Genomic DNA, 22652 nt, shown 5'->3' on the forward strand with positions numbered 1-22652 from the left:
TATTGATGCAAGGCGGTGTATCTTGAAATTTAATATATTTAGGGGGAGAGAAATGAATGTAATGAACACGTCAATTCACCCGTAAACTTTGGAAGCTTGAGTGAGAAAATCTTCCAAAATGACGGTACCCATCAGCTATATGTCTCTATTATAAAAAATACATTTCCAATTAATTTTTTGTGACTTGTGATACACGTTATACCTGCATAATAAACCAGCCATAATCTGTTACCTAATTATTCATTAAAATTTAGTCTCAAATGCCTCTAAATCATACCTTTATACTTTATCCAGCTGTGGTGGTGTCTCGTGTGATTTATAACATCTATAATCAATCAATAAATGTCTTGTGCATCGACAAAATTTCAACAATATCAGTCTTAACAAAGTCGTTCTACATTTCCTTATTCACAATTATTCAAAACATATTTAATAGTCTTTATTTAATAATATTTATGGTATAGTAAAAAATATAATAATTTATGTTTAATATTTCTTAAAAAAATCTGAATAGGATAACAAAGACACAAAGTGTATTTTTTTAGTTTTTAAATCATATAAATTAGTTCATTGGTATCTGAAAATAATATCTAATTTTTTTTTTTTTTTTTTTTTAATTAATGAAAAGGCTTCAACAGCTTAGGTTATTAGCCTATTAATAATTATTATTTATTTATTATTTAATAATTATTTATTCAATGGTCTCGTTATTAAAAACCATGTTTAAATATTGAAGTATGTGAAGAAGGTAGTTGACGGAAAAGTGTAATACGATGCAAATCTTGAATAAATCTGTTCAGATCCCGTTTTTTGTTGTTGTTTAGTATCATTTCCACTTATAATTGGTTTGACAGTAAACTATTTGAGCAAAGGGGTTTCAAAACTGTATATATATTATAATATTATTATGTGGATTACAGACCACACCAGACGTTTATCGCTCGACTCGACCAACGATAAAATAATAAAATATACATACACCTATTATATAATAGCCATCACACGCGATGTTCCAACACGAACTGATCGTTAAAAGTGCTACTATGCGTCTATGCGGTATAATATTATAGATTCGCAACAATTCGTAAAAATGTATTTTATAATATAATATAATTATTATTGTAATTATAATATTATGATAAACGTAATACGAAATAACAATAATCGAAACCTTTTTCGCAACAATTACGACACGGTTGGCTTTTGGATAATACGTCTAAGAAATGAATTTAAATCGAATGAGAAGCGACAAACCACACGATGATCGAAAATTAAATTAAAATCAATTATCATGACGTATTTAATTAAAAGCAATATTTATACAGCACTATTAAACGCTGTCAATATTTAAATAACATCGAAATAATTATTGAAATCCACAGTAAAATTAAATACCTAGGTAGTAAAATATGTATTCGTTTGAACAGTGTTTCGGTTACGACATGCTCTTTATAGATTTCTAATTTTTTTCTCCGGGCTGTCCAAAGCAGTAAACACTTTATATTATTACCTACGGAATGAATGAACATTTAATCGAAACCGGAAAGTCTTCTTTTCAAAATATTTCGTTGTGTATTATTTTCTGCCGCCGTCGTGACGATAGCTAAAGATCGGAAACATATTTTCGTAATTTTCCTCATGTACGTCACATATCTCCGTTAGTAAGAAACCACATATTTTATAGTTTAAAAATTAAAGTTCATGCTAACAAAGCAAAAAAAAATTGAAACTCTTCAAAAATGTTTTAATAGCATAATATATATTTAAATCGTATGCACGCAGTAAGTTGTAAGTAGGTATAACACGGCGAGTTTAGCGAGGTGGATGATAGTACTATATGTCTATATTTGTATATAACAGTGGTCAATTTGATGGTGGAGGTGATGGGGTTAGGACATTTAACCTCGAAATTTTAATGGTAACATTTTCCGATACTTAATATCATTTTAAAAAAAACATATTATAAAATTAACAAATATAAAATGACATAATATGAAAATAAATATTTAACATTATAATTACTCAACAGTTAAATAAAATTTAAAGGTGTTGATTAATATTCAAGACGTCTAAGAGTAACATTTTAATAAGCCCCACCTTCAATAATACTCGAGCTTTATATACGCTACTTATGTCTCTGAATAATCCCTCGCTCGCGGACTGAATTTTGAGTTCATTGTATAAAATAGTAATAATTATATTATAACTTTCCATTACAAATGCACGCACTTAAAATAAAGTAAATAATTTTGGAAATGATAAGTTTGCGTAGGTAGGTAAAGGTTTACATATTTTATGACTTGACCACGAATAGGTTAGGTCACCAACGTCACAAAGATACAATCGATACGCCGTATTTTTTGCAGTTCACCACAGATTAATATAATATAGAGTTTGCAAAATAAATTGTATTGAAATCATAGATTCATTAACAGCACAACGGAATCTACAAATTGTTTGTTAAAATTCGTTTCATATAAACTTCGGGCCAAATTTTTTTTATAAAAAAACAACAATTTTACTGTGCAATACTGTTTTGTTTTTCGACTTTAATGGTAGTAAAAAACAATATATTATATTTTTTAAATCTGTTTTTTATGTTTTTGAATTCAATTTAGTTTTTTCGCATTAATGATAAAAAAAACATATTGCACTATCAGAGTTTTCTTCTATATGGTAAATATGTGATTTCTTATCTAAGGTTTTAATTCTCTTTCTTGAGTATAGGTTACCTCTAACCTACTCACTATTTTTATATAAATTTTATAAAACTGTGTAACAACTGAAAGTTAGGAATAGTGGATTATTTATAATAATTTCTTATGAATAGCATGGAAAATAAAAATTTTAATTTTTCAAAAAATTAATTAAAATTGCCATATGAAATCTTCTTTAAAAGCTGACCTGTGTAGATTAATAATTGTATAAATTATCGCTAATGTTATTAAAATAGTTAACCAACACCAATTTTAGATATAAGTATATAAATGTATTATTATCAATAATTAAGTTAACAGAGCGAAGACGCGTATTAATATTGTTAGATATGGCGCAAAATATTTTACAAGATAAACTCTCATTAGGAGGCGGTTATCTTACCGTCGAGCCTCTGATCCCTCTCATTCCTTTCGGGCCCTATAATAGGAAAATAATAAAACATAACAACAAAAAATAACAAATAAAACAATATATATAAAACCGAATAATATACTGTATATTATTATGATAAAATCAATCTGACGGGTATGGAGCGGGTAAATTCAAATTGTTTAACAGCTCTTCGCAACCTTCCAAACCTAACCATTGTACTTGACAAATAACAACAGAATAATATTAAAGAGAGAGAGAAAAGGCGCGTCTTCCGTTTTTCATATATTATTATAATATCATGTTATATGTATATTGTTAACAAACACTGGGAAACTGGAAATCTCGTAGAGGTCCGCTCTATAATAAACATAATATTATTATGTAATATATAGGAATTGTGTGCATTCTATTAATTGTATTAAATTACAATACATGCGAACATGGCGAACCTGTCAAAAATTGGTGCTAAGTAGTGATAGAATGAACCGAGTGCAAGAGTCGAAAATAATGAACGGATTATCTACGAAAAAAATAGACTTTGCCAAAAAGATATATATCAAATTGATATATATATATATATGAAAATAAAATATAAGTTAAAAGCTGTTTATATGTATGGTTTTTTTGTGGTTGCGTGCGTACGAGCTGTGAATGTGTGAGGGAGTGTGTTTATGTGTGTGTGTTTAAAAATGTTGGCCCAAAAAAAAAAAAAATGAAAGAAAAAATAGTCGTGTTGACAAGCATGATTGTCGTTTGAGCGTGATAGTAAATTATGTGTGCCAAAACAAACAATATTAATAATTGTATAAAAATATATACAATAATATTATAATTTGTAATAGGTATATGATAAAATAAAATTGTTAGTAATAATAATATATAAAAATATTTGGAATATAATAATATGATGTGAATAAATACCGGAAAACCATTTTTCCCAGGCGGACCTGCCGGGCCCTGTAAAATACATATATTTCGATGTTGCTTTTCATGTAGTATAATAAGTTGTAAACAACAAAAACAACGACAATAATAATATAAATAAAAAAATGTATTATTAAAACAGTGGAAATTGTTTTTAACAGCAGAACCAATTTCGGTATGGTTACAGTATAATCTTTTAAAACCTTATTTAAATATTATTATTGTTATTATTATGGAGACCATGATATACCTTAGATATCTTGAAAAATTGTAAGACAACAACTTGGTTATTTTTAAGTTATATTCTAATTATCACTATTTCTCCCTCTCTCTTTTTTTAATTCTTATTTTTCTTTCCCTATTTCTTCATCTATGTTTTGATTTTTTGATTTTTCGAAGTTTCTATTACACCGTAATGTGAAGGCGTGAAGCTACATTTTGTTCGCAACTTCAGTGTCACGTGAATAAAATGTATATGGAAATCATATAAGTAAGAAATAAAAATGCCTGAAAAATGTTTTGAATCCAAAATGCATACATTTACAAAGATTTATTTGTGCACATTATTTATCGAAATGAGACATTATACAAGCATACAGCATGATCTGACATACTAATCACTATCAAGCTTGGTGTCACAAACATAATTTTGTTAACAATATAATAATATATTATTACATAGTTATAAATAGTTTGGATATAGCAGAGTGTAAAGTTAGAGAAAATTAAATTAATTTATATGTTTAGCGAATTATTTTCGAAGATGATGTCAGAACAGAACGCATTTGAAAATAATAACACTATAAATACTATAAATATTAATGTTGGTTTAACTTGAAATTTATGTTGACGAGTATAACTCACGATTACCAAATACAAAATATTAAACATATAAAAGAATTCCAAAAACCTTTTAAATTATAATTGTCTTTAAAAAGTTGCCATGATTAAAAATATTAATGCAATTATTTACTTAATGAAAAAATCACAATTATTATTTTAATCATTAGTGAGGATAGTATAGTACATCATGATTTATAGGTGATGCCGTTAAACACAGTGACACGATAAAAAGAAAAATGCAACAGTAATATTGGTATAATATTTTTCTTGGCATTTGAATTTTACATTAAATTAATTTATGCACAATAACGTTTGAAATTGTTTATTCATTTCGAGAATCACGACATTGTGCAGGAAAATTTTTTATAAAACGCACGCACAATGGAAGTATGTATATAATAAATACATTGTTTGATAATTGATGTAGTCCTCCGTAATCCGAACTATACGTAGAACAATTATACAAAATATCGACATTATTTAACCGAAGAATTTGAAAAAACCGCCTAAAGCAGTGAAGCATTATATTTTATTCATTATAATGGCCCGAAATAGTAATCTTCTTTACTAACTGCTTTTTACTCGATAAGGCCAATCAAACGCACTCGTATATATATATATAAATATTACAGTAACACGCGTAGTGGATGTGAAATGTATTACATGGTAGTTTGTGCTGACTCATATATCATATTATTATGCTGTACGCAGGTAGGTACATAATGTTTACACAACTACCTCTTCTATCGTGTGATAATTACAATAATAATTTCCAACACATTAACTATATCGCGGGTTAAAATTTTTAGACAAAAAAAAAACCTAAAGATAATTTGGTCTCCGGGTGATTAAAATTAAACATTATTGCATTGTTTGATATGTGTTTATATTTTATAAGCCATTAACTCGGCGGCTTAAAATCCCATCAGTGGCACGATGCCACTCGATGGCGGCGGCGTCGTAGCACTATTTTTACGACAACGTGCGCACCGATCGTTCCGGACCGCGGATCCCTAAATAATGTGTAACTGCAACCCGAAATCGGCGTCACGGTTATCCGGCTGTTATAATCAATTTCCTCCGTTCGAAACGAAACCCGGTATGGGTTCTCGGTTTCGGTGCAATATTTTATAAAATGATATTTTATTGAAATATTAAGGCCGTTGTTTGGGTCGTTTCGGTTGAAGTTTTTCGTGTATCACTCACCGCTGGTCCAGGATCACCGGTGTCGCCTTTCTTCCCTCGTTTGCCCCGTTTGCCGGGAGGCCCTGAAACGCGTTTAATAACCGATTATTATGATATTATACAAATAATAATATTATCATTAATTATTATTATTATCTAACACGATGGGTCAATTGGTATTACCCAGTCAGTGTTTATGGTATATGATTTTATGTACACGACAAAATACATTATATTATTATAATTATTATTATTATGTGATCTCGTTTCAATAACCACGCGGACCTCAGTCGGCAAACTACCGCAGGACATTAGAATTCATAGCAATAGTCGAGAATGATGTATACCTACAATAATATAGAAATATTGCATAGCATTATTGCTACCGCGAGGTCTCCGGATTGCCTGGATACCACCGACGGACGACCGGATAGTGATGCGAGAAAGGTGTGGTGGGGAAAAAATTGCGCCGGGGGTGACGTGCTATAGTGGTCCTCCGTCGACGACGTCCGTCGCTCTGCAGTGATGAATGGTAAATATATGGTAATCTGAATATATATATATATATATTTATTTATATGCATATAGGAGGAGTCGGTAGCAAATGATCAATGACACCCGACATTAACAGTCACATCTCAGTCTCCTCCTGCTCCTGCTCCTACCCACCCAAAACGAACAAAGGACCATTAAACTACGTCTTCGCTCTATCTCTTGTACATGTATGTATGTATATATATATATATATATATATATATATACAAAATTCACGTGAGCATGCGATTCGTTTTGGTGAAGAAGAATCTCCGGTGACGAGGGTGCAGCAAAAAAGTTTAACCGATTATAAATTTTTTTTGCGCGCCTACTCCTGCTGTCTTTTTTTCTCTCGCCGGATAATTTGTCATCCCCGAATGTTATAAACACCGTCTGTTTATGAAAAAATAAAATAGATTACTACGCACCGACCGGAAACCGTCGATATTGTTGCGCGTCCGAGTACGTTAGCCTCGGGACTGTCGTATTTTTGAATTGTGAAACGATTTCCCGTGCCTATTAAACAATGTGGTATGCATATATTATACAATCTACCATAATATACGTATACACCATGCACAACACGTTTCTCCAGAATACACACGATTTATTCTATTCAAACAATTAACAGAAATTTCATGGAACCAACACTAGGTATATACCTACCTACCTACTAATAAATACTAACACAGATTAATAATAATTATAAAAACAAGAACTAGACTGAAATATCCAGGATTAAAAAATATCTTAAAATAATTTTTTCGAGTTTAATAACATATTATTTGACATCCCCTTGTAAGAACTATCAGTACATATGTTCTTAAAATTCAGAAATGTACATATAAACTCTTTTTATTTTTAAAATATTATGGTCTGGCTGAATCGTGATAAGATAATAACCTCGTATTCTTCGTATTTCAATATACGTATGTATGTATTACATTATAACATTCAAGTATTATAATATTATATTATAATACAATCGTTTTCAAAGTTGAAATTTCTAGATTTACGATATATCGCCGATAGTTCTGATGTACCTGTAGTAACCACAGTGTAGAAACAAAAATATTACATTAGACAGGTATTATACACGTCTGTATGATATTGTGATGTATGCTCGCGCCGGGCGGTCAAAAGTTTAAAGATCCTTTTAATAATAAAAAAACATAAGTATTAAGTATACACAATAATATTATATTATTATATACCTATTATGTATAATTTATATGCCTACATGGTATACAACATATAATAAATACATGTGCAGTGTATAATACGTATAATGCCATGAACATATATTATTATTATGTATGTATGTATTCACACATTTAACCCTTGATATGGTCATAGATCTAGTCGATCACGTTCCAGATGTTTACCTGTCATTATACAGTGAATTGACCGCCGTGCGTGTAGTATATATTATGTAGAGAGAGAAGTCATCTTACTAGCTCGCTAATGCATTTTGTTGTAGTCAAACCGTTATGACATGTATATGTTATATAAGCACTCAATATAGATAGATATGTACATGGTCAACATGTGTTTTACTAAAAGCATTTCCGTTTATGACGGAACACATTTCCATAGAGTTTTAGTTTATCTTAGGTGTTTTTGGCATTAAGACCGTTTTCTCTAAACATCACATATTCGGCGTAAAGGTTATATTATAGATGAAAAGGCACCGTGCGTAGTTGTGGTATATGTGTATAAACTGCCGTTACCCTCGGGGCTTTTAAATTGGGACTGTTAAACGATCGGAGTAGAGTACTGAGTAGGGATATGCGATTAACTCGTTTGGGAGCGGGTGGAGAATATATAATATGTATATATATACAAAAGCAATTTAAACTCTTCGCTAGAAATACCACCCCATAGCACCGTGTTGTTGGCGCATAATCGAAAGCACATTTTAATGAACAACCAAAGTGCTCGAGGGTACCAGATTTTCCATCGATTTTAGGCAAATAATAACAGCATTATATTCTCTCATTCTGCAGCTGGTCCGTTAGAAAATTAATATATTCTTTTACCCTATAGTATATAAATATTAAATATATTATAGTAAGTTATCTACATGATTTCGATACATTGGGTTCCAATATTTTGTACACCAAGTGGATAACTCCACATAAAGTTATTTCAATAACGTGGAAAAATGGGAAAACGCCACAGTACATACTTTATAGTATACGTATACTATATACAGTACATACGTCTATAGATAAGAATGTTTCAAAGACAAAGCGTTTTTTTTTTTTATACGAAAGAATGTTCCTCGGTCAATAAATGAAATTACTTACAGACGCAGTTATTTTGTTGATAGACGACTTGAAAAGTAATCTTTCATAAAAAAAAAAATAAGAATTACAGACATTTTCTCGTTTAAGGGATCTTTTTTATCCAGCGGCGTATAAAAACACAAGGTTTGGGGCGGTCGTAGGTAATTCGACCTTGCTGACGACTGATCCAGGCTATTCCACCACGTAGTCATATGCTCACCACTAATCTCGATACAATGTGTACCTACACCGGCGTTATCGTAGCCACAATCTCTGTGGGGAGACCTCTGCAGCATGCACGTCTATCACAATCGTTTAACATTAGTCACGGTGAGCGATAAGAGGGGTGGAAACTGAAAATGATGTGAAATAGGATTTTTTTTTACGCCTCGCTAAGGTCAATATGCGTATTACTGCGCGCGTTATGCATTATGTATGTATAAACATAGGAAACCGTGAAAGGGGACATTACCTGAGCTTTACGAAAAGTTGATTTATTTTACACCAGTGATGCAGCAACCGCCAAAAGGGGTAAGAAAAAAAATACATAATATTGTATAATATAAATTGTCACACTGGAGAGAAAAGAATAAAAAGGTACAAAATACGATATAATTGAGTTGTTCGTATAATACGAGCTCGCGCCGCGCCGCTGTTAAGAGTAAACAGACGCAAACAAGGGTCTTTGCATTGAATTTATAGCTCTTATATACCTATGTATGATGTTTTTGTCCGCGTCCCCCTTGTACAATATTATATTGTTCGGGCAGTAAAAGTAAATATAAATAACGAATTTTCGAAAAAGAAAATAATACACGGACTCAAGATGAAGGTAAAATATAATATTAAAACCGGGTGGGCGGGGAAGATGTGACCGTAAAATAAGCATATTTTCGAGTTATCGTGGGCGTATTAAAGTCTTCGTGAGCATTATTATGTTCATCCCATTTAGTCGTGTGACTATTACATCAGCTCCATAATTATATTTTTATTCGTATACACTATAATACAATATTACAATGTATTATAAGTTACGGAGAATGTAGAAAATTCAGGCATTAGAATATATACATTGCTCGGGCATTTTTGAGCAGAATAAATAATATTTTTTGTATTGGCTAAGCAATTACTATAGACTGATGTGAAATTTACTTTATAAGTATTAATGTAAATAAATTATATGTTGATGAGTTGTGCTAAAATTAAAAACCTTAAATAAAGTGTAAAATCATTTTTTTAATGTAACTCTTATAGTTAAATATAATATGAACACCGCTAATAAAACTATATTTTCCTTTAGTCGGCTGTAATTGCCTTTAAATACAACTCGAAATATAATTTCATATTTAACATATTATCCAGACCTTGTGTAGGAATATTATTTGTAAATGTATTCATTTGCTTTCATTAGGCGTTTTATACGTTTCCCGGTAATTATATAAAATTCCCAATTTTATACTTTGTCCGTAATATATGATAGTCCACATGTCAACTAAACAAAGCCTGCTGTTGACAAGCTTCCAACATATTATAGGTATACCTAACATAGTATTTATTATTGGTAATATTACTAATTTATAAAATTATTTTCAAACAAATAAAGCTAAGCACAGATTGAAAACTGGAAAAATTTCTGATGAATTTAAAATCTAATTATTGGTAATAAATGTGTAATAAAACCTAAATAAATTAAATTCAAACTTTTATGAAACACAGTTCGTGATATTTTGAGTAAAATGTTACGAGATAAAACAGTTTAATATTTTTAAGTAGATACAACTATTATTTTATTTATAATTTTTCAAATTGATTAATAGCTGAAAAAGAGATTAATTTAAATATAAATAATACGAATTACAATAATTTATAATAATGATGTCATCTCGTAGGCCATAAAGCATGTGGTTTTCGCCCAAGGTAAAAATTGTATAGGTACATATTATAATTAAAATAACATCGCAAAACCCATAAATTATAACAGTAGGTAGATACATCAAAAATATCGATTCTCGTCAATATATCTATCAAAACAGATATGAATGCATATTATAAGGGGCAACCTAAGCGAACGCCGCTAAACGAAATATTTAGATCACGATTATATATAATACACAATAATATCATCATAATATGAACCACCATCGCAATCAGTTGTTCGTCTTTTCACGATTTTCCCATCATACAACACGATACCTACAACCTACTGTACACAGTGTACACGACACGGATTTCCAAACTACAGCCCAAGTGACAGATGCGGCCCACGAACAAGTTGTCATCGATTCCCCGGATAGTAAATAATCTAATAATATTTGTAATATCCAAAATTGTAATAATCACCTGTATCACAATTATTGCATAATTAAGCATAACTAAGTATATTATGAGTCCTTATTATTTTTTTTAAATATTTATAAATACATATACATGTATTTCTATAAAATAAAAATGATACACGGTGATCCATATTTTGTAGTTATTAAAATATCATTACTACGCTACAGCAGCCTGCAACTGCGCGTTACACGTCGAAAGACTATATAATACGACTACTTATATATTACCCGCGTCGTATTATGTCATTAAATGTATTCATATGCGAGAGTGTAGAGCGTCAAGAGAAGAAAAAAAAGGGAAAAACTATTTCTGAACGCGTGGTGTATTGGTGTATAATACGACTGACTTGTATTATTACACTCTCGCCGCTCGACGTTTCGCCATCAATTTCGAACGGAGCAATATACACATACGTATATAATATGTTGTACGCGAGCAGCACACAGTGATGGGAGGAATAAAATAAAACACGAGACGCATAACCTGCACTCCACAACGACACCACCTATAGAATATACATTGCATATACGTATTATACGCGTACAACTATACAGCTGTAATATATTATATAAAATATATCAGACCGGGTCGTCGTCTCCCTGTTCGAACAGCCATCCTTGCTATATATACATTATATCCGTTTTCGATTGAACCCCCCCCCCCCCCCGATCAATTGCTCACAGTAGAACTCACGGCCCATCAAATGTCTGGATCAACGGAATTCCTCCCCGGATGAACATAAAAACTAAAAACTAAAAACTAAAACTCCTTTCCGCGTGAAAAGCCCGTCCTATATCCGTAGGACCGATTCCTCTCAGACTCTATCGAACATCAACGAAAAAAACACACGACAAATCCGCAGTGTTTGTTTTCTCTCTCGCTGTTTTTTTTTCCTGTTATTTTATTATTAAAGTCAGTTTGGGCGTTATTTTCTATTTCGCTGACTTCTGTTATTGTACAACCCCTCCACTCGTTTTTTATATATAAATATGTACTATATAGTTTGTCCGGCAATAAATCGGATTAAATTTCCCGTCTCCTCCATCGACGTAAAGTTCCGCGAATAGAAATACCCCCTCACTCACGAGTTACTATATATGATGATTCGATAAACGGTATACATGTATATTTGTGTATATGCAATGTGTGCCCCGAAATATGCACAGGCAAAAAACGTTTAACCTCACCCCCGCGAGATGTCATCGTCGTCGTCGTTTCCTATACTGAATATTATCATATAGCCAGCGGGAGACTCGTTTTTGACAAAACGTGACGAGCCTCGAAACACTTTTGAAAACCTCGAAAACACATACATGCACGTGTTCGGGCACGCACAAATGATTATACAAACGTATATGTGTGTGTGTGTGTGTATGTATATATATTATAATGTATATATACAATACGTGTATAAAACCCTCGAAACTTCACGCTACCGCTGCAGCAGTGATGACGTGTTTCCTTTTCCACATCCTTCCCCTCGCCCCTCTTTTATCTTCCTCTATATTTATCTGTTTCTGTCTCTCTCTATCTGTGCGAATTATATTTAAGTCTTCTCGGGAAGTTTATATACGCACGAACACTACTTTTCCAGATCGTGTTCCTCTAATTCATACCAGACGTTCGTTCATTAGTGAGATTTTACCCCGGCTGCAGATATATAATATATATATATATATATACCTACACGATATTCTCCTTCGCGATGTCGCCAATCCGTACTCTCACTCTCACACCGGTGCAGGGTCAGACCTTTGCAATGGTCACGTATATCTCTCTATCTCTGTCTCTCACACCTACGGCCGGATTATAATTGCCACAGATATGGTTCGTTAGCTGAAAAGCCCGGCGTCTGTTAACCGCGGGGCCAATCATTATATTATAACGTAGGTAGAATTCTATATATACGCTTAAATCATATTATTATATCCAGATGCGTTTATGCGTATTATAGTATTTATTGAACCTTATATATACACCACTTTCTATACGTATATTTTGGTTTGAAAACACATATTTTCTGACTAAAAAGTAAAAAAATAAGTAATTAAAAATATGTTTATAATAATATGCTTTGTATAGTGGTAATCTAATCGAAAATGCCGATTACAGTAGAAATACGCCTTATTATGTCATGTAATAACTGATAGTTGGTAAGAAAATTCCAAATTCACGAATCGTGTGTCTTTGTAAGCATAGTAGTATTCCTGTAAAATAATATGACAGCATTTTTCACTGAAATCAATAAGGATTGAGAACACACACACATCGCAGGAATGGCTTATATGTGTTTATTTATGCATATACTGTACCGCAATTGATTTACGTTATATTTAATAATAATAATTTGTACTGAAGCATAGAAATTATACCTGTGAATAAAACACACTACACTGCAGAAACCATTTAAATTGAAATCATAATCCGATATTATGCAGTGTTCCAAATGTTATGCAAAACCTGATATATATGCTATGCTGAAATCTACTAACACGTAAAATGTAGAATACCCTATATATTCATTCGGTACATTATTTTTAATGTCGATAAAATATAAATGAAATATTTAATTTAAGTAAAAATAGTAGTGACTCAACCACCTAAATAAAATAATTATAATGTAATAAATATTAATCAACCTAGCTAATTATCAATAAAATTTTAGTTTTGCATAACTATACATCATATAATAATTTTTTTCGTACCTTTCCACGTTTAATATGGCTAAAGTGATGTTATGAGTCATTGTTACAGGTATAAAATAAAATAATATACATAGACCTATAATATTGACGTCTACGGTGTACGTATAATATGATCGGTAGGGTAATCCTTCGACGTCGTGACGCCGTCTGCGGGCGTCACGCCAATACGCCATGGTCATAATATAGACGCCAGGCGTATATTATAATATAGGACTGCGATACTTACAAATTACAAACTACGCCCATACTACATATAATACTTATACCAAGTTATAGGTACGCGAATTTACGCCATCAAATCGGTGTCTATAGGTGCTTTTTATATATAAGATATATGTATATGCAAAGTATTCCTGATGGTGAAACGACCGATGTTAAATTAGTCAGATCGTTTTCAGTATCTAGCTAATATGTATAAATATTTAGAGGCAACGGTGGTGCAAATTATGCATATAATATATGTATTATAGTAGGTATAATAATATTTTTTTTAGAAAACATCTAAAGAGATTGTCAAGTAGATCAATGTATATTGATCATATCATTTAATGTATATTGATCATACATAAGATTAATTTGAACAAAAGTTATTCCAAAAGTCAATTCTATCTGTTACACCTTGTATATTACATATATTCTAGTACCTGCTATATATATGCCCTTGTTGTTGATGTTTAATGTATATTGTATGTGTGTATTACAATATAGTCTGAAGCAGTACCATTGGATAGCAAAAGGTCACGCTAAATATTTGTATGCAGTGGCATAAGGTATCGAAATTGATCGAGGTCCGAGTGTAATACTATACATATATATTATTATTATTATATTCATCGTTATTCATCATCTCAATGTTCTGTGAGCTGTGACCGATGAGTTCCCACCGCGCGGCGCACAAACAGACCGAATACATACAATAAAATAGAATAGGTGTACAATGACTGAGCGCATTTTATTTTTATTTATTTTTAGAACGTTAATAATGTACACACACACGATACTTAAGTACGCATAAAAATAATATTATGTGTATACACAAACCGCGAAAAGATGATTTTTATAGAAGAAATCAACGTGCATTTGTGTAGGTACAAACAATAAAACATATTCAAATAATAGGTGGTACTACGTATTATTATGCGTTATTGTTATCAGTTGGAAATTTTCCAGGAGTTCACCGTTTGGTAACCTCGGAAAATATATAGGTACCAAGTATATGCGACACCTAGCAAACATAACATCGAGGGATCGAAAGGTTATGTACGAACCACAATTTATTCTCGTACCCACGAGATTATCGCTCGAGTAAAAATAAAATAATGATAATAAATTTATATTTTTCTTTTATTGACAACATGCAATCAGATATAATATAAATACTTAACTAGGTATGTTTTTTAAACATAATCAACAGTAGTAGAAAAGGACGATAAACAAAGTATAACAAATCTAACCGAATTTATATATCTTGCAAATTACTTTTAATTTAACACAACCGTTAATGTAAATAATGTAATAATGTATCAATTCCTCGAAGAGTAATACCAATATACCAATTCTGGATACTACAGATGAGGCGGTTTTAAATTGGAATATTTCTGTATTTTGACGTACAGAATATTTAATCTGTTCAAGTGGATGCTGTGATAAATGTTTCTCATTTCTTCTCCGTTTTTGCCCATAAAACCACTATGTAAACAATTATTAACAACTCAAATAATCCGCAACGAATTTTTTTATCGCATATGTATATCATAAAATCTTAAGCGGGTCAGCCCGTGGACCCTACAATATAATATTATAGATTTTATTAAACCGTTATAGATAATTTTAAGATTGGGCACGTTATTTATAAATTTATAATATATGATGTGATCGGGGAGAATAATTAATAACGGCAATTACAATGTTTCCATACAGAATGGAATAATTAATAATCGGTATGCGTGTGATGAGCACTGTGACTTTCCAGATTTCCCTAACCTTAACTATAACCCGAGATGGATGCGATTAACCACTTACTACAGTATATTCAGTGAAAGCTTGGCGTTTCCCGCAACCTCCCTCGTTTATACATTACAGGTATATATCGTTGCATTCAAGAACGCTCTGATGTGAAACGCGCTGTCACGTGGCATTTAAGCACATCCGTGTGGGTATAATAAACTACAGTAAAATTAAAAGTTGCAGTCAACGACGCAGAAAACTACACACATATTGCATTTCTGCAACGGGAAGATCGACACATAACATTAAATAAATTATTGATATTCGATGTGCACAATCATGCGTCGTATAGCGATTGGAAAAATAATAACTATAATTAATAACACTAGAATGTATAGTGAAACCGACGAACCCAGTAATGCATAATATGAGAGGTACCTACTATATTATATTATGATACGATGAGGGGTATTCGTATGTAGAGGTGCAAGTACAAGACATAATATGGATAGTTATTGGAGTTATTTAGACGAGTAGACGAAGAAAGCGTGGAACGTGATTTCGTCATTTTATTTATTGAATTAATGTCTAATGAGTATGATCATATTATTGAACCTGCATACATTATTGTGTTGTTGACGCTTGATATATATATAACGGTGTATTATATATAGGTATGTGTAATAAATTTCCAAATAAAAACGTCACCATCCGGTTTCTCGAAGATATCTTTTGGAGGATTAATTATCATGTTTTTTTGAGAGGGGAGGCGAATCTCATTAACGCCAGCGTGAAACAAAAACCTTTATTTGACAAAAATCCTACGGCTAATGGCCATGATGTAAACAAGTGCAAATACCTATCTTCATTGAAATGTTAATTGTTTGGATTGTCGAGCACTGTCACGATGGCGTTTACGTAGGCCGAAAATCCGGATTGATATGCTCATTCGAGCACATTTGAATAAATTCTATTCATGTATAATATACGTAACGTTGAATTCATAATAAACGGATAAGCAATAATATAGAAGTATTTATTGACTTAAATTATTTTTATGCGTATAGTCGGCCGGTTTCGTTGTTTTAAATAGGTAATAATATGGTGGGGCATGAAGAGAGAGACTAATCTTCCAATATTTTATTTTATTTACTTCGATTGTAGGTACTGCAATTCTATACACGTCCAATATAAAAAAAAGTATTTATAAATATAATATTTGATCATATAACAATATTAGATTAAATTTTAATTAAAGTAAATACAATCAATAATTTAAGTATTGTGAACGATAATATTTTCATCATATTAAGTTTTAAAAAACAAATTAACAATCTAAAAGGTCAAAATTGTTGTAAGCGCGATTTAGTACAGGCGAGACGTAGGAAACTACCAACTGATTTAATATCGAATAAATAAGTACATATATATTCTCTCTATTATTATTTATTTTTATAGTTTTAAATTATTTTTGCAATATCTAACATGAGAATCATATGAATATTGGATTATTACATACCTATTTATTTTCTAAAAAAAGTCAAACTATTACATTTAATTCCGAATTAATTGTAGTATATGAGAGGGAGATCAATCTCAAATTAGAAATTTTCCGTTCAAAAATGATTGGGCTTCATTGAAGTTATTTCCTATTTTCGTCAGACTACTTAAATCTATTTCGATTTCACGTACGACATACTTATTTTAAATCGGTTTCTTAATTTTGGGAACCCACGAGTCATATCCTGCTGGAGCACAACGACCTAAAATATAATAATTTATAATAAAATCCATGTATGTATTACCACATAGCATTCGAATTAGGATGACAGGACAAATAATAATGACGATAATAATAATAATGATGATGATGGCAGACATCCTGAAACGACTCTTTCTGTAATTATTATTTATTTATCCAACAGCCTGATTGGTGAGGAGGTGAAGGCATAAATGGAACTAATAATGTTCGGTAGTTACAGAAGACTATGCGTCGATGAAAACATTATTATACCTACATGGCTACATGTATTACTAACTAAAAATTTGAACAAGATTCATCTCACACAATAATTATTGAGGTACATATTATATAAAGGTACAGCTAGCGTGCGCGTCCTAATAGAGTTTGGGTAGTTATAAACGGAATTTACGTAATAGCGAATCTATACAAAATTAATATTTGATCATAAACCAAGTTATATCTAAAAAAAAACCTATAAGGATTTTTTTTATTTAAAAAATACATTCTGATAATAACAGAAAATGTAAGCAATAACATAAATATACCTACATTTACTGTTCCAAAAAATCTATCTAAATATTAACCTCTCATATTTTATAAAACACTAACTATTTCATCATGGTTCAGCCAGAGAAAAATAATATTAAACGAATATAATGATATTAACATAAATATGTTTTTGGTCAGGATATAAGTTTTTTTATGACCGATTTTTTAAACGGTTTTCAATGCCATAGTTACTTATATGATTCATGAATTTTTTTTTTTTTTTGTTAAGGATAAACATCAAATAGCATGCTATGAGTTTTCTAATGAGACTTTATTGCCTGTAATGCTGTAAATAACCAAATTAAATAATACTTACAAGGTATATATTTTTTTTCTTGTATAACCAGAAATAATTTATTTTTCGTAATTTAAAAACAAAATGCATATTTACACTAACCTATATTATATGAGTTAATTTCCAGAATAAAAAGTAATAGTGTATGTCACTCCTTGTAAAGGGTTCTACTTGCCTATTACAAACCAGTCAATATCGGTTTATTCGTTTAGAACATTAGGCCGGACACATACAGACTGACACTTTAATTATATTTATTTGAAAACTTAGGTAGGTATCCAGAGTGGTAAGAATATAGATTATACCCAGTTCATGCTAAAAAATTCATCACTGTATAGATATATTTAACATTTTAATATATAATATAAATATTATAAGCGTGTGTCAGCTTTGCTCCATCTCATTCATTTTTGTAGGGAAAGTCGTACGAAATGAGAAACCACTTACTTAGCTATTCGTGTCCATTATTAATTTCCAAGATCTGATTGATTTAATATACAACAGTAGAGTATAGGTACATTTTGTTACTTTAAGCGTCTTAGTAGTATATCATATGACTAACAAGCTCTTTGACGCGCGTAAGGTATCGATTACCGATTTATGATATACCTATTATTTATAAATACATAATATTTATGTCACTCCATGCCCTTCGTATCGGGGTTGAATTTCAAATAAAGTATTAAACAAAAAAAACATCGAAAGCGTAATATATAGTATTTTGTGGTTTTTTTAAAATCATGAAGTACAATAACAATAAGCTAATATAAATAAACTATCATCGCGATAATGGCACACTGCATGCTAACGTCATATAAGTATAGCCTATAGCCTATAATATATTATACCAACTGTAATCGTTACTTTAGGATTTTTGTGTCAAACAAATCCGATCAAATATATATATAAACCAACAATTTGAAGATAGTGATCTAAATAAATTATTATTATATATTCAAATAATAATGTTCTTATAATACCTACCTTTATATTTGTTTCTTACTATTATTTAATACGTATATGTAGATATTATAATATCTACGCCACTTCCATGATTTCCTGTAAGAGCGGAAGAGGGCGTCTTTTCGAAACAAAATTGTATTCACTTCCTGTTTGTAATCGAGGGAAAAATACGTTTTGCAAAAATAAATTGAAATAAAGGAGACAACATCAATTGATTGACGACGAGTGGACGGTGAGACCCCTCAGCCATCGTGTTAAATAATAATAACCAATTACAGACCGGATTTACGAGTGTTCATCGTGGAAAAAAAATATCTCCTCCATATATACTGTAAATAATATTACAACGATATAAGTGATTTAACGTTTTAGGTATGGATAATATGAAGGTTTCACAATGTTGGGATGATAATACAACTAATGAGTATTCGATATTTGGGAAAAATTAGTTTGTTTCGTTTACGTAGTATAGGTTGATACCCACAAACTTAAGTGTTACAGTGATTCAATTTATTTAAATTATTCGCACTAATAACATTTTAAATTCGTAAATAGTTAGTAAAATATTACGCGTGTGAATCCACTAAGCACGACTGAAGTTTAAAAAACATTTTCTAAATTGTCATTTATAGCTGTGCCCTATGTTGCAATCAGTAAAGAGAAAGGTTAGGTATTCTAAACTTTCGAAGCACAAAAACAATTTGTTTTTGCTTCAATCGTAGACTCTAAGACTACGAAAATTGTTGTAAAATCAATAAAATATATTTATAGGTTTAAAATTACGAGTACATACTTCAAAACTAGATTACTATATATATATATTTACCAAAGTGATTAAGTGAATTCATTAATTATATAATGCATTTGTTAACTAGTGTACCAATACGTTTATAGAATACAATGATATTTGTTTTTATTAAACTTCAATATTTCTACTCATAAAATATTATTTACACTTATTCAATGATATTTTTATGCCCAAATTAGAACAAAAGTTCATAAAAAAATCTATTGTTGTAGTAAAAGTTCAAATTTCTTTTGTTTACCTCACATTTTTTACGTCAATGCATGTTTATAATACGCGTTTTGAAATTTACCACAAATACCATTTTTTATGTGTTCGACTATTGTAACCAAGCACCATATATTATAAAAAAGCCACGCTTGGGGAAATTAAAAAAAAAACACTCTTCTAAAAGAAAGAATGTACTTTTAACCACACACACCGGTTGTCAATAGGTTCTATTGTACGCGAGTCTCTTAATTTTCTTTCAGTGTCTATAGTAGATACTAAAAATAAAATTTTGATTATAAAGTCTTGTCTAGAAGATTTCAAAAAAACATTAATTATGTTGAAACTGAACTCGACAATAAATCAAAGCGTTAATAACGCAATGTGGCTTAGAACTTTCAGCGGAGAAATTCAAATTAAATCCTCCGAAGCCATAAACTTCCACAAAGCCGACAACAATAAAAGCACTACAGTGAAGAAACTTCTTATATACCTTTTAAGTATAAAGAAAGTATATCTTTTACGGAACATTGTTTAATGGGCTAGATCACTTTTTGTTGCCTTTTGGAAAACAACAGACGAAAAACACAAACTTTATTTAAAAAAAGTTGGCAAATATTTCGATAAACACTGAAAGCCAAATACTGAATACATTATAATATTGTTGGACGTACGAGAAAATTTGTTGCCGGCGCCGCCGACATATTTTTGTTAGTTATTTTTTAAACACCCTATTCAAGTCCGCATTATCCTGATCTGTTTTTAAAGACTTTTTATACAGTATTTCACATAACCATCAACAGATAATTTAAATATTCTTTTGGATTATATTATAAATGACGAAAAAAACAAGCTTATTCTTATAGTGTGTTACTTTATTTTTCAACGCCTTCGTTTTAACATATTTTACATTTTAACAGGATTAAAATTAAAAAATTAAAAATTATAAACGCTCAGAATCCATTGTTATTATCATACACTCCTTCCTATATCTATTATGACGTTATATATTCATCGCAGTACGTTATTACACTACGTCAGCCGCTACTTCTTCCGAATGGAAAAGTAAAAGAGAGGGTCACGAAAAAATAATATACTTTCCCTATATAAGTACTTTTTTATTATTACCACCATCACTATTATTATTATTGAATAAATTACACTGTAAGCTTTGCCCAGAAGTCATATAACCTTGTAGTTATTACTCGAAAAACTGAGATAAAAAAATTAAAATTATTAGCTTAGCATTACTCGTAGTAGTAATCCATGATAGTAGTAAATACCTTTAAATGTCATTTAAATTCCACATTACCAGACCATTAGTGAAATATTTTTTTGGATATTAAGATCGATGTGATGGAAAAATGAAATGGTCGGTGTGTACGATATTTATATTATACGCCTATGGAATGTAATGTTTTCTTATATTTTTTAAAAATTCGATAAAAATCTATTCGATATGGCATACAGCGTGTAACGTAGATCAAAACCGAGAACCACTTATCGAAAGACGTACACATAAAATATCAAAACATCAACATAACTATGTTTCTGATGACATTAAGGACATCCTGAACATTAATTACGATTGATGTAATACTAATACAATACACCTTATGACAGTTGCTTTTTGTTGAAAACATTGACTCCAGAACGATATAATGTAATCAAATAAATCACTATTATGTTTATTTCAATGAATTATCGATTATTCTCTCTATACAGGCGTTTGGATTAATGTTTACATTGACTACATATCACATTTTTTATGAATACTAGTTATACCTATATTACCGATGAAGGTTCCAAATCACCAGGAAAAACGTGACCAGACAAAAAAGAAAAATAATTAATATTAAAATCGATTAAATATTATTACATAATACAAAGTATATCGAAAACAAAAAATAAAACAATTATTTTCAATAATGACTATAAATTCAAAATACGAATAATGAAATGAAGGCAGATGTTATTTTAAAAATATAACTCTAGTAACTATCTACTTAACAATATTCAACATAAGTAGAATTTTATATTTAATACCACGAAATAAACAGTTAAAAATTACTAATAAGTACATTAATGACATTGTATTTCTAACACAATAATTAATACAAAATTAATCTAGATAATAATATTGATCATAAATGATCAATAATCAAATGCAATTGTAATACAATACCTATAGTAAGGGTTTTAGTTTTTAATGTTTTAATTTTTTTGTTATAGTTTT

General features: G+C 30.5%; 1 protein-coding gene across 18 annotated transcripts in view; it reads right to left on the reverse strand.

The window, feature by feature from the left end:
- LOC107162361 (uncharacterized) overlaps window positions 1–22652 on the reverse strand; it is a 114779-nt gene that overhangs the window by 57428 nt on the left and 34699 nt on the right. For 8 of the 18 annotated variants that reach the window (XM_015509226.2, XM_015509221.2, XM_015509225.2 and 5 more), the window contains exons 2-4: window positions 6064–6125; window positions 4012–4047; window positions 3100–3135 (exon numbers count right to left, since the gene is read on the reverse strand). In XM_015509226.2, the coding sequence (XP_015364712.1) occupies window positions 3100–3135; window positions 4012–4047; window positions 6064–6125 (134 nt within the window). The remainder of the gene's footprint in view (window positions 1–3099; window positions 3136–4011; window positions 4048–6063; window positions 6126–22652) is intronic. The other 10 variants (XM_089223049.1, XM_089223046.1, XM_089223044.1 and 7 more) reach the window with 3 other exon arrangements.

The sequence above is a fragment of the Diuraphis noxia genome, unplaced genomic scaffold (genome assembly GCF_037042655.1).
Source record: "Diuraphis noxia isolate RWA-SAM2 unplaced genomic scaffold, SU_Dnox_SAM2 contig0003, whole genome shotgun sequence".
Lineage (NCBI taxonomy): Eukaryota > Metazoa > Arthropoda > Insecta > Hemiptera > Aphididae > Diuraphis > Diuraphis noxia.